Raw genomic sequence first — 13,837 nt, 5'->3', positions numbered from 1 at the left:
TTTCTCTCTCTTTCCCTCCCTCCCACTCTACCTGAAGATAAATGCAAAAATGTCCTCGGGTGAGGATAAAAAGGACAAAGGAAAAGTTGGTACGTTGAACTTTATTAAAATTGATACTTGTGTTCATCAAAAGAAGCCAGACACAAAAGCATACTATATATTTACACACACACACACACACAGGGTATCCCCAACAAATGTATTCAGGGTATCTGTAGATTCTATTACATTTTGAAAATGAAATGTATTTTAATAAACACTGGCTTTATAATTTGTCAAAGTTGTGTATACATTTTTTGGGACATCCTATACACACACACACACACACACACACACACACACTCATATCCAGAATATATAACAAACACCTAAAGCCAGAAAGAATAAAATCTATTTTAAAAATGTGCAAAATATTTGGGCACTTCACAAAAGAGGTCATTCGAATGGCAGGTAATGGCATACAAAATAAGCTCAACATCATTTTTCATCGAGGAAATACAAATGCAAATTACAACCATGACAAGATTCTACTCTACATTCATCAAAAGGCTAAAATAAAAAGACCAAAGAATAGCAATGGTTGGCGAGGATGAGGAGCAACTGTGGAAGCAGTGTCACTGGGTACATCCACTTTTGTCAAGTTCTTTGACAGCAAATCAAAGGTGTACATACACCTATCACCCAGGAATCCACTCCTAGGTATGCAGTACCCAAGAAAAATGAGGGGCCATGTCCACCAACAGATATAAAAATATGCAGAGTAGCTTTATTCTTAATATGGTCTTAAAATGGACAATCCAAATGCCTACCAATATGAGATCCACACAGTGGAATACCACATGGTAATTAAAACTGGACAACACAAACTACCACCATAAGGGACAAAAGTTTCCACGGTTTCAGTTACCCACAGTCAACTGTGGGCTGAAAATATTAAATAGAAAATTCCAAAAGTCGACAATTGAGAAGTCTTCAATTGTGTGTAGTACTGCACAGCATGACGTGAATCATCCCCTTGTCCAGCATCTCCACACTGTACACTATCCCAGCTCATCAGGCACTTAGCAGCCAGCTAGGCCATCAGATCAATGTCACCATGTCATAGTGCTTGCATTCAAGTTACCCTTGTTTTACTTAATAATGGCCCCAGTATAAGAGCAGTGATGCTAGCAATTCAGATATGCCCAAGAGAAGCCACAGGATGCTTCCTTAAAGTGAAAAGGTAAATATAGTAAAATGAGATATTTTGAGAGAGAACCCACACTCACATAACTTTTATTACAGTGTATTGTTATAATTGTTTTATTTTGTTATTTTTATCTCTTACTGTGCCTAATTTATAAGTTAAACTTTATCATAGGTATTCATATATAGAAAAAAACAGTGTATATAGGGTTCAGTACGATCCGAAGTTTGAGGCATCAACTGGGGGTGGGGGGGTTATTGGAATGTAGCCCTGGAAGATAAGGGGGGACTACTGTGTTTCAAAAAGGTCTAGAAGGACACATATCAAGTGGCGAGAGTGATCACGACTGAGGAGTGCCTGAGATGAGGGACAGTGAGATAGCAAAGAATACTCTTGCCTATCCTCAATGTTTTTTTTTAAAAGAAGAGAATCCTATATTTGATTAAGACATATATTGTTTGATTTGTGAACCCTGAGAAAGACACCTACTAAGAAGGCTTCGTGGTGGCTAACTGGGCTAAAATTAAAAACAAAAACAACAACAACAAAAAAAACAGAGCCAGAGCCAAGCAGCCATTTGTATACACGGGCTTCTCTCCCAAATGCACTTCAGGGGGAAGCCTGAACTGAACTGCCTGCCTCGATTGTGTTACTGCTATCTGAGCCAGCCCTTATAAAGAAGTTCCTGGAATCCTATTTCAGCCAATACAATCAAGGCTTTCCCTATCCAATCAGAGCTGCACAGCTCAGACCAACCAGAGTGGTTCTATGCTGACCAATTAGGACAGTGACTTTTTGGACCAATCAAACTGTGAGGATTTGGAGTCCTTATTTGCATGAGAACAGATCAACTTGTGTCCATATAAGCCAGCTCTGGGAGCACACTTTCCTGGCGGCTCCCTGGCTGAGCTGAAATACCAAACACGTCTTGCCAGGGCAGTGTGGAGCCGACCGGCACAGCGCAGAGCCTACTGGCAAGGAGGAGCAGAGCTGAGCCGTCTAGCTGGAGAGTGGTCTGGCCCCGGGGCTGCCTCACAGCCGGGCTGAGCTGTTTTGTACTGAATAAAGTTTCCTTCTTCATGGCACCCCAAATTGGGGATTCCGTTGGTGTTGAATTGGTGCCAGTGACCATGGGTTAACAGATTTTTTTCAGGTTCCCTTGCAGTCCTTCAGCATATCAATACTATAAAACGGATATAAGGACTATCTTTTCTACCTCATAAAAAAGAAGTAAAAAAAGAGTCTGATTTTACCGTCAACTTAAGCACACGGGTCATGAGCCCCAAGATGACTTATTCCAACATGGTTCTAGATGAACTCATTCCAAATCACAAAAACTCATTTTACGACTTCAAATTCAAAACTCTCTGACAGCTGCCTCTGGGCAAAGGACAAGAGGATGCAAAGTTCCTTGAGTTCCATCCCCAATAAAAACCACTCCACTGAGCTTATTTCCTTACCTCATCACTTCTCTGAGCAACATGGCATCCTCACAACATCCGAATATGATCACCGGCCCAGAGATAAAACTGCCAGTGTCTTCTTATATCTGCTTTATATGTATGAATTTACATTTAGTGACACTGGCTCCTCCAGGATCACACACATCCTCGTGTAAGCAAGTCACTGAACATCTGATCATACACTGACACCAGACACAAAGCAAACTGACGTCCCACATGGACGCAGGCAGATTTTAGGCGATCTGGACACAGTGCTTATGAAAAGCATAGCTCCAGTCCCTGTGTGGGACAGTTCACTTTTCTACAAGAGAAGAAAATCAGGCTCCTACTAATCTTCTGTAATGTAGAAGATACGTGCTCACAGCGTCCACAACAACTTTATCATCAAACAAAGCAACCCTTCCTCCTTGTGGGGGAGCAGAGACACCTGTGTCAGCACGGGCTTGTCACTCCAAGGGTTGCAGGGCTGGCTGTTGGAAACCGGAGGGCAAGCGATTTCTAATACAATCAGGTAACTTAATCGTTTGCAGAAACTGGGGAAAAGACACTTATATGAGATTCAAAGACTTTCCAAAGTGAAAATGGAAAATTACATTAAGTAATGATAAGAACTAAACCTCTATAGCCTTTTGGCTTGATACTGACAAGAGGCATTACAGACGATAAAGCAAAACGCTGGGGAAATTACAGCACTTCGAGTCACCTTCATCAGCAAAACAGCTTACGGGTTCCAGTGTGTAGACTGCTCTCTCAACTTCAGCGTTTGTTATGCCAAAATCAGGTAATTTATCACACCCTTGGAGAGGCGGTAAAGTGGTACTTCCATGAAAATAACTAAAGCATGCCCTCAGCGTACTTCAGTTGCAGTTTGTCCCCGGCCCTGGTTGGTTGTGCGGGTGGCAGCCACTCAATGTGTCCCTTTCAGGTCGATGTCTCTCTCTCTCTCTCTCTCTCTCTCTCTCTCTCCCCCTCCCTCCATCTCTCCCACTCTACTTGAACAAAAAATGGAAAAATGTCCTCGGGTGAGGATAAAAAAAATTGAAAAAAAAGATGCCTTCAGTACAAGAAAAAACAACATATCCTTGGAAATAGTTAAAAAGTTGAGGTGAGCAATCCAACTAGCAGTTCCCATCAATTCCTAGAGCTGCCTTTGGGCCCAGCAATTGTATTTTTGATAACTTCACTACCTTGAATCTGCCCAAGAGAGAAAAATGAAGAATAGTCACCCTGAAAATTTTTGTTTTTACAAAGGGTCACAACTCACACAGCCTGTATGGATCCCAATCCCAAGTTGGAAAATTTAGATTGATGCAGTCGTGGCTTGGTACTGACCCCAGGTAATGCCGTTCCCTGGAGAACCCACATTAAACATAGGCCACAGATAAAACTCCAAGCAACATATATTCATAATCACACAGCTGAGCCTCTAGCTCACATGTTTGTCTGTGGTGACTCATGCGACTGAAATACAGGTATAGGGCAATGATGCCGGTGTAACAGAGAAGTCTTGCTTGTCTATAGCAAGTTTTCACAGTATTTAATGTTTGGGAGCAATCGTAGTAGGGGAGTTTTCTCACCACAGCAGGTCATTCAGACAGTATGGGAGAGATTCACCAGGCAAAGTTAACCCCCAAAAAGCAGGTAAACTGGACTTCGAGGCACAAAGCATGACTGAAAAGAAGACGACCATACATTGATGAAAAATTATATTTCACTGAAGATATTACAATTTTTTTTAATCCTCACCCGAGAATATTTTTCTACTTATCTTCAGATAGAATGGGAGAGAGGGAGAGAGAGAGATACATCGACTAGTTGCTTCCCGCATGACCTTACCAGGATTGGGGATGAACCACAACTGAGGTATGAGCCCTTGACTGGAATTGAACCTGCAACTCTTTGGTCCGTAGGTCAATGCTCTAACCGCTGAGTCAAACCAGTCAGGGCTGAAGATACTACAATTCTAAGCTTTATTTATTATTATTATTATTATTATTATTATTTTTATCTTTATCCTCATCCAAGAACATTTTTACATTCATCTTCAGATAGAGTGAGAGGGAGAGAGAGAAAAACATCGATGTGAGAAAGACACATCAACTGGCTGCCACCCACACGACCCCAACCGGGGTGGGGACAAACTGCAACCGAGGTACGTGCCCTTAGCAGGAACCGAACCTGGGTCTCTCTGCACTGCGGGCCGATGGTCAAACTGTTGAGCCAAACAGGCCAGGGCTAAGCTTTATTTTTTAATAAAATAACTTCACAGAAGAAAACCAACTGACAGGAAATGGCAACTCTTCCACTGTTATCATCATACTAGTTAACTTGGATCACTGGCCACTGCCATGATGGCCCGGAATATCTTGTACGCACTAACTCAACTCTCATCGGTCCTCTTCTGTGTTCCCATTGTACAGACAAGAAAAGCAAGTCAGAAAGAGTGATACCGCTCTCTCAAAAAAAGGTTACAACAAGCTCATAAAAAAGCTACTGGTGGGAAGACTTGAATAACACAAGCAACAGATTTGATCTAAAGGAAATATATAGAAGTCTGCAACTAAGAACTGGAGAATACACATTCTTTTCAATTTCTTACAGAACATTTATAGACACTGACCGTGTGCGAGGCCATAAAACAAGTCTCAACCATAAAACACTCCAGCTCAGGCTTTCGACAACCACAGTGCAGTCACATTGGAAATCAATAACGAAAAGGTACGTTTAAATACGTCATACAGTTGGAACTTTTAAAACATACTTCTAAATAAATCATAGGAGAGGCTAAAAGTAAAAGAAATAAAAGAGATCGGGAAATGAACAAGAATAACAATACTACATTGTCAACATCTGTGGGTTACAGCTAAATCAGGGCTTAAGTGGGAAATTTATTACTCGGGGGCTTACAATAGAAGAGGAGAACAGTCGAAATGAGGAAAGTATCCGAAGAAAGAGAAGTTTTAAAGGACATTAGAAAAAACCCAAAGGCACTGACAGAAAAAAAAAGAAAAAGAAACTAAATGTGATAGAAAAGAGAAGTTCCAGAAAGATAACATTTTGGTTCTTGGAAAATCATAATAAAAATGAGTTTAGAAAGGTGGCCCCAAAGGGGGAAAAGGTATAAACAAGCAATATTAGAAATAAACAACATATGCAGCAAAAAATAAGGTGAGAGAATATTATAGGCAAACTGCAGCCAAGACATTTCAAACCTTATAATGAATGGATATATTTCTAGAAAAATATAACCCCAGGGTCAACCAAAGCAACAGATGTTAAAGGAATCAAATCAGTAGTCAGAAAGTTTCCCACGATGCAGTATCACAAAACATTCAGAAACTGTTCATTTCGTCTCACATATATTATTTCAGAAAGTAGAAAAATGAGTATGTTTACCCCAAAACTAGTAAGTAAAGCAAACTAAAACAGACAAGAACAAGTATAGACCAATCTCAGTGACTACAGATGAAAAAATCTTGAGTAAAACATTAACAAAACAAATTGAGCTACGTATAAAAAAAGTAATACATGATGACCCAGTTGGAATTGTCCCAGGAATGCTAATTTGGTTCAATATAAGAAAACTGATCAATGTAATCTCCCATTAATGGATGAAAGGAAGCAGAAAATGTATTTGATGATATTCAATATTAAGTCAAGCTTAAAAAAAAAAACCTCTTGGCAAAATAGGAAAAGAAGGGAAATCCCTTCCCCCGATAAAGGGTGAATTAAAATCATGCTGAATGGGAAAACATCTGAGGCACTCTTTATAATCAAGCACAAGATAAGGAAGTCCACAATTACTGCTTCCACCAGTGTAACGGAGGTCAGAACCAGCCCAGAGAGATAAGAAAAATAAATAAAAGGCGTAAGAATTGAAACAGAAGAAATAAAACTGTCATTATTTGCTAGTGATAGGACTGTCTCTACAGAAAGTTCAAAGCAGAAGCAGAGTTTAGCAAGGCACTGGCCGTAATATTAATGCAGGAAAGCCATGTGTTCTATATACCACCTGAATAAAGTGAAAAATGTAATATCGACTGAAAACAAACGAAGTCAGAAGAAATTGAATGAAAGTCTGCCTTTGCATAAAGGTGGAAAAGAGGAAAAATGATAAAATATACTCTTCGGAGCTACATATACCTGCACTAAAGCTATGAATAGCAAGGACGTAATTAAGACCAAATTAAGGATAAAGTCAACCTCTGGGGTGGGGAAGAAGGATGAAGTTAGGGAGAGAGACTTCAAAGGCACTAGTTAAGATTTTATTTCTTTTTTTTTTAATCTTTATTATTGAAAGTATTACAGATGTCCCGCCTTGAGATTTTAAGATAGGTGTTCCTTTTGTTATTATTCTTTACTTTGTATGGAAAATAATACAATAATAAATAAATAATAATAATACAAGAAACTATAAACCTACTTTTGCCCCACCCTGCCTATAGGATACATAATTATTTTAAGAAGAGGCCCTGAAACATAAAATACCTTTTATTAACACCAATGGATGTTTTAATATTTTTCTCCCCCTTTAGATGTTTGTATTTTCAGCTATTTCTAAAATGAGGTGGATAGCTTTTATACTAAGAAAGGACCTTAGAAGTAATTTCCTTTCAAAAGTCTTTAAATGAATAAAAATCACTCCAATTTTTATACTTAGGGTAATAAAATATTTGAACAAGAATACATATATTTGTATTCGATGTGTTTCTGGGGCACCTGTACTGATTTTACCACATTTAATCCCAAATTTTTGATAAACTTTGTGTCAATCTTATTTAACTAACACTTTGAATAGTTTGGGAAGGTGCTGTTTAATGAGAACTCATGACAAATTTATGGTAACTTTACCAGCATATAAGTGTATCTTTTGGGAAAGTAAATAACCCCACTTGAGACCAAATACAGACGCTGAGAATGTGTATTTTCATATATTAGGTGATTCTAGAGGAAGGCACACGGGCACATACCTAGGCTTTCCGCAAGGCATTTGGCAGAATTAGGCAAATAACGAAATAACAAATACACACTATTTCCCAGCTAATCTCATCTGCAAGGAACCCGGCAAAGTGAAAGAACCCTCTGAAAGGCAGGCTTCCCCCGGGGGGGCAGGAGGCTGTGAACCCCAGAACAGCCCTGGACAGTAACGAACGAATACTGTTATTTAACAGCCTAATTTCATTTACTCCCTATTGATGACTTTTATAAAAGAAAATTCAGCTTCCGGGGAGAAAGCCCAGGAAGACACAGTACGCGCTTCCTGATATCCCTAATTGCCCACATCCGCGCCTTCAGAGAGGCCTGTGGGAGGCCTGCACACAGGCCTGCGGCCACAACCTGTTATCACCCCGATGACTCAGCCTGCAGGAGGCCAGCGTGGGAGCCTCCTTATCTGCCTAACGGAGCCGCAGAGCAGCCCAGCTGCGCAGATGGCGCTCAGTGCCTGCTCCAGCTTACAGGAGGCCGGCCTTCTCTTTGAAAAGCCGTTAGTGAAAGCCACATCACCAGACACCAAGCCCTAGGACGCGTTCCTGGGCGAAGTCTCTGCCTTGTGGCCCGGCGACTGAACCAACGAGCACACTGCTCCATGCCAACACTGACGGGTCCCCGAGTTTCAGCTTCTGGTCCCCAGGGCAGCTGACACAAATGGAAAATGATTCCAAATTGAGCGGCCTTTTGTGGTCTCCTCGGAAAGGAGAAGCTGGGGAGCGACACTCCGGAGGATGCGGGAGGGACACTGAGAAAGGGGAACCGAGAGGCAGGCTCACTTTCCCCTCACCTTTTCCACATCTGCTTTCGTGACGTTTATGTCAGCGTCCATCTTCTCGAAGTACTGCTGCGCTCGGTCCGCCTCCTTGCAGTCCCGCTCGAAGCGTCTTTTACTCTGGGAGCAGAGAAGGTGGGGAAGGCAATTAGTCACAGGACCGTGAGATTCCTGGGGGCACAGAACCCTCCCATCCCCAAAGGGCGTTCTTCTCCGAACTGATTTGCCATTTGTCATCTCAGGAAGTTATTTTAAAATCAGCATTGATGGTCCCCCCACCCCCAACTACCTAATCTTTGTTCTTTCCATGTGGTTTTTAGAAAAATATAGAAACACACTACATTCAAATCAGAAAAATGTCTAAAGATGTTTTCTTTAGTGTTGTTGTTTTTTTAAAATAGGTTTTTATTGCCCTGGCCGGTTTGGCGCAGCGGTTAGAGCGTTGGCCTGCGGTCTGGAGAGACCCGGGTTCGGTTCCCGCTAAGGGCATGTGCCTCGGTTGCAGTTTGTCCCCGGCCCTGGTTGGGTCGTGTGGGTGGCAACCACTCGATGTGTCCCTTTCACATCGATGTTTCTCTCTCTCTCTCTCTTCCTCCCACTCTATCTGAACAAAATATCGAAAAATGTCCTCAGGTGAGGATAAAAAAATAAATAAATAAATAGGTTTTTATTGATTTTTGGGGGGGGGGGGTACATGCTGACTGACTCAAGATGACATTCAACTCAAATGAGAAACCCGGTCCAGACCTTCCCCGGCTGTTTGTTCTCACTTACTGATTCCAGCTGCTTCCAGCAGGTCTCGATGTGCTGCTGGGCCTTCCGTCCATCGTGGAAGTGCTGGAGGTGAGAAAGCACAGTGGTCAGCACACGCTCCTTCTCACAGTCACGCCAGAAACAAACCCACCAGCTGAAATAATACCTCAGTGTGGCATGCCCAGCACAGGCCCTCCCAGACGCTGAAGGGTTAAAGCGAAGGGGAACTGAGAGCAGAGCAGTCACGGGGTGCCCTTTAAGACTTCACGTGTGATCATTTAATTCTAAGACTTACGCCCCTTGTAAAAGTGACAGGGATGTTTTAAGACAACAATCACTTAGATTTTTTTTTCATTGCTTTGAGATGCAATCCGCATCCTGTACAAGTCTCTCATTCAAATTGTACAAGTCAATAATTTTTACTAGAGTCACAAAATTATGCGACCGTTACTACAATCAACTTGAGAACAGTTCTATCACCCCAAAAAGAAACCCTGTGCCTCTTAGCTGTCACCCTCCTATCCCACATCCTCCCAGCCCTAGGCAACCACCAACTTACTTTCTGTCTCTATAGATACACCTCTTCTAGGTGTTTCATAGCAATGGAATCTTACGACACGAAGTCTTCTGAGACTGAAAAATGCTCTCATCACTTCATAATGTTCACTTAGCAAATTATGTTTTCAAGGTTCATCCATGAGTCACATGTACCAGTACTTTATTCCTTTTTATTGCTGAGTGACATTCCATTGTATGGATATACCACAATTGTATATCCATTCACCAAATGATGGACTTTGGGCTGTTCCCAGTTTGGGGCTACTATGAATAATGCCACTACAAGCATTTGTGTAAACATTTTATGCAGATAGATGTTTCCATGACCTAGATCTTTTTAAACTTTAAGATAAATTCACCTCCCTGCTATCTGCAAAGGCCCTGAGGCAGGTATGTGCCCAGTGTTGACACCAGAGGACTAGACCAGGGTGAGTCTCAAAAATATTAGGAGACAGGTCAGAGAAGAAAGGGGCAGACTGTGTAGGGTCCTGTGGGCTTTTTGTCTGAATGAGCTGGGAGCATGGATGACTCTGACTATAGCAGCACCATGTGGTGAAGGAAGGTTCCAGGTGGGAGGCTCTCTCCAACCTGGAGGTGACAAAAACTTGGACCACAGGGTAGCAGTGGAGGTGGTGGAAGAGGGTCAGATCCTGGTGTCCTTGGATCAGGAAAACCGCCAGCATGTGCTGGTGCGTCAGACCAGATGTGGGCCGTGACATACTTAGGTGTCAGGTGACTCCGAGGTTGTCCCGACCTGCCTGGACCACGTGAGCAGGCTCCCCTGCCCCTGGTTCTGCTGAGTTGCTACGAGAGGTTCTGGCATATCAGAGGGCAGGAACTGACGTCTGCAGCTCCCCCAGCTAAGACGCTCTAGGTTGACAGGTCCCTCAACCAAAGGTCATAGCTGTGGTCAGGCAGCGGCCCAGAGCTAATTGATGAGGTTCCTATAAGGCTCCCCCTGCCCTGAGAGCTGGGCCAGAGGAAGTCTCCCCACCCCCGGAACATTAAAATGCCCTAAATGTTCCTTTTAATCAGCGAGCTTCCTTCAATGATGGGGCTGAGCGTGTCTATTTTCTGACTGACAGGTAAGCACGGGGGAGGGTGCTATGGAGAGGGCAGGGTGAAGGAGAGACAGGAACCAGGAGGTCCCCCCACGCAGCTTCAGGGCGTTGACCTCACCTCGCCAAACCTAGGGCTCAGCCAAGTCACAAAAGATAGCTGACTGTCCGGAGGCCAGGGAGGAGGGGAGATCAGGTTCTTTCAGAAAGAACAGTGCTTCTTTATAAGGGAATGTTTCTTGCCTCCTTTGAGGTCACGTTTCACTGTTGTAAGTGCCTCTTGACAGCAAGCTGTATCCATCTAGCAAATTTTTAGTGTCTATGAAACCTAGACAGCCCCCTGGGGCTTTGTTGTTTTTTTTTCAGGTCTCGTCATAGACACAGGGACATGACAGAAAACAGACTGAGTCTAAGGGCAGGAATAAATAAGCAAGACAGGATCACAGCTGTGGGGAAGTAAGAAGTGGAGCTGAGGGCAGAGTTGGGAAAGGCTTGAACTTCAGAGGAAGTACGAAGCACAAGCAGGTTTTCTGGAAGCCACAACGATCACTTACGAAGAGAACGCTGAGAAGCAGTGAGGGCTTGCTCAGGGGAGACAGGGAGGCAGAGGGACAGGCTCGGGGACAGACAGAGGCTGAGCTGTGCCCTTCCCGTCAGGCACCTTTGGTCCCAGGAGTCCCTGTCCATTCAGAGATGTGACCTTCCCACACTGTCATGAGGACCAGCCTCATTCCGTGGGCAGGACCTCTGCGCTTTTCAGTTTGCTGAGAGGCTTCACCGTGCCTCCAAATTTTACTTTGAGATTCAAAGACAGACAGAAAGAACAGCTGAGCACCAATTCTGAGCTGTGCTCTAGGTCGGTGCTCTGGCTCCACCAGCTCTGACCTCGAATGCTTTCACAGCAAAATGCTCCCCGGGTGGACAGAGGACAGGGACGCACAGCACACACAAGGACGGGCCCATGGGAAAGGCAGCCTCGGCTCCATCATCACAGGATCTTCTCTGAAGACAAGTCTTCCCCAAAATGTCACATTTGGGGAGCAGGAGGGATGATTCCAACTGAAAACCCACACGGTAAATTCTCTTGCTGCTCCTTCATTTGACTATGCTGTCGTAAATATGAATTTATTTTTCAAGCACAATGCGGACCTGGACTTTACTGGAGACCTTTCTCCCAAGAAGGACTCTTGAGCCATAATTCCGTCAGACTAAAGCAATGATCCGAAAACCACACTGGCGATCCTATCGTGTCTTGTGACGGGAGAAAAAACCCAGGTGCCAGTGATTCTCCTAATCATTCTTTCATCGTATGCGTCCCTCCAGAATGTATTTGGCTACAACACACACACACAGTCATTGCTGCCTGATCCCTTAGGAAATGAACAGATGGACCAAAAGCCCTCCCCAGGTCCGAGCATGACCCAGGTAGCGGGGGTTTTCAACAGTTACAAAGTTAAAGTAACCAGCTCCCCAGATGTGTTTGTTGTTTATTGACGAACAACGGCAAACACATTTCTTCCCCTGACAGTGAGCAAGTGTGTATCTAAAAAGTGTGCCTCGGAGCGCTACACAAAGAGGAATTGTCCTCTAGAAAAAGACAACAAGCACTCCTCTGGAGCCCGGGGTGAAGTCATCACAGCTCTCCTCTCGGAGGAGAGACAGGAAATGCCAGCTCCGGAGACCCGGAGAAGCGCTCCCACTTTCTCCTGCAACAAGAGGCTTTCGTTTCTCCTCCAGCATAATAAGACTTTCAAAATGCCTGATGGTGTCTGGGAGGCAGCTAAACTCACTTTCACGTCAATGTTCTGGCCGACCCTTAAAAATACACAAATAGAAGCATCCTTCAAAAATGTTTTAGAAATGTCCCAGTGACTAGGGGTAGCTGAGACCAAAATCCACAGGGGAGCTAAAGTACGCAAACGTTAACCGGAAGAAAAGCCCAGTGACGGTGCCTGCAGGAGACCGCGCTGCCCCGCGAGGAGTCCCGCTCGGGCTGCACACACGAATGCCGACTGCTCACACTCGACAATGAGCTACGGCAGCTGCTCACTTGTACTGTAGGTACAGAATAGGCCATTAATTTTTAAAACTCCTTAATAAAGCAAAATATGGCACTGATGTGAGAGCAGCCAGTCCAAAAAGAAGAAGAAAAAAGAAAGAAAGAAAGAAAGAAAGAAAGAAAGAAAGAAAGAAAGAAAGAAAGAAAGAAAGAAAGAATGAAAGAAAGAAAGAAAGGAATAAACACTCTATTGAGGACAGTCAACCATCTGGAATTTTAAATAAAACTCAGATTCCACAGATGAAAACAAAGGAACACAAAGACTTGAAAAGGGCAAGGGAAAAAAGGAGCATCCAGAAAATATGTCTGTGACAAATATTATAACTTCCTCAAAGCCCACAGAGTGGCCGTTTGAACACCAGCCTCTGCTTGGTCTGACCCGGGTTAATCCACGCAGGGCAGTCTCTGTGGCGGAGACTTGCGTGCGGGGCAGGAACTGCGAGCCACCTTCAGACCGGCTCAAAGGAGCATTTCACCCCTCGCTGACGTCTGGAACCATAAACCCAGAAGTGTCCGTGACAGGAGTCGCACTCTGCTTTGATATAAGGCTTATTTCCCCAAATCCATTTATAATAAAAATACCTTCTCAGTGAACTTGTTTCAAGTTCCTGAAAGCCTCCTTCCCACTGTCATGCTCAGTGGCTTAACTTCACCCAAACACCGCCCATCTGGGCACGAGGCAGGGGACCCTATCCATGGCCCAGGTCCAGTGACACTGGCCAAGTTTCCTTCACTTCCTGTCCTGGTGTCTTTTACCCAGTCCCTGTTATTCCCCTGCCGGCTTTTGCTGCCCAGAACACTCACATCCACAATTTACCCGGACTCCAGGAGTCTTCTATCTGCTTTTCAAAATAATCCTTTCTACTATATTACTCAAAATTAAAATTCCTCCGAAGACTCCCAATTAACCTTTAGCATGATAGAACCTTAAAATGACCACCATTAAGCAGCAATCGACTCGTGCCCCTCCCTTACCCCTTCCTAGGGCACAAAGCT

The 13,837-nt window shown here is 43.7% G+C and overlaps 1 protein-coding gene across 7 annotated transcripts in view; it reads right to left on the bottom strand.

Moving 5' to 3' along the window:
• FNBP1 (formin binding protein 1) overlaps nucleotides 1-13,837 on the bottom strand; it is a 129,685-nt gene that overhangs the window by 50,406 nt on the left and 65,442 nt on the right. For all 7 annotated transcript variants that reach the window (XM_036261036.1, XM_036261032.1, XM_036261031.1 and 4 more), the window contains 2 exons: nucleotides 9,188-9,250; nucleotides 8,429-8,533 (listed from right to left, as the gene is read on the bottom strand). In XM_036261036.1, coding sequence (XP_036116929.1) covers nucleotides 8,429-8,533; nucleotides 9,188-9,250 — 168 coding nt within the window. The remainder of the gene's footprint in view (nucleotides 1-8,428; nucleotides 8,534-9,187; nucleotides 9,251-13,837) is intronic.

Source organism: Molossus molossus, unplaced genomic scaffold (assembly GCF_014108415.1).
Source record: "Molossus molossus isolate mMolMol1 unplaced genomic scaffold, mMolMol1.p scaffold_m16_p_14, whole genome shotgun sequence".
Lineage (NCBI taxonomy): Eukaryota > Metazoa > Chordata > Mammalia > Chiroptera > Molossidae > Molossus > Molossus molossus.
Note: the sequence above shows the minus strand (reverse complement) of the source record. Positions and strands in the feature narration are given on the sequence as shown.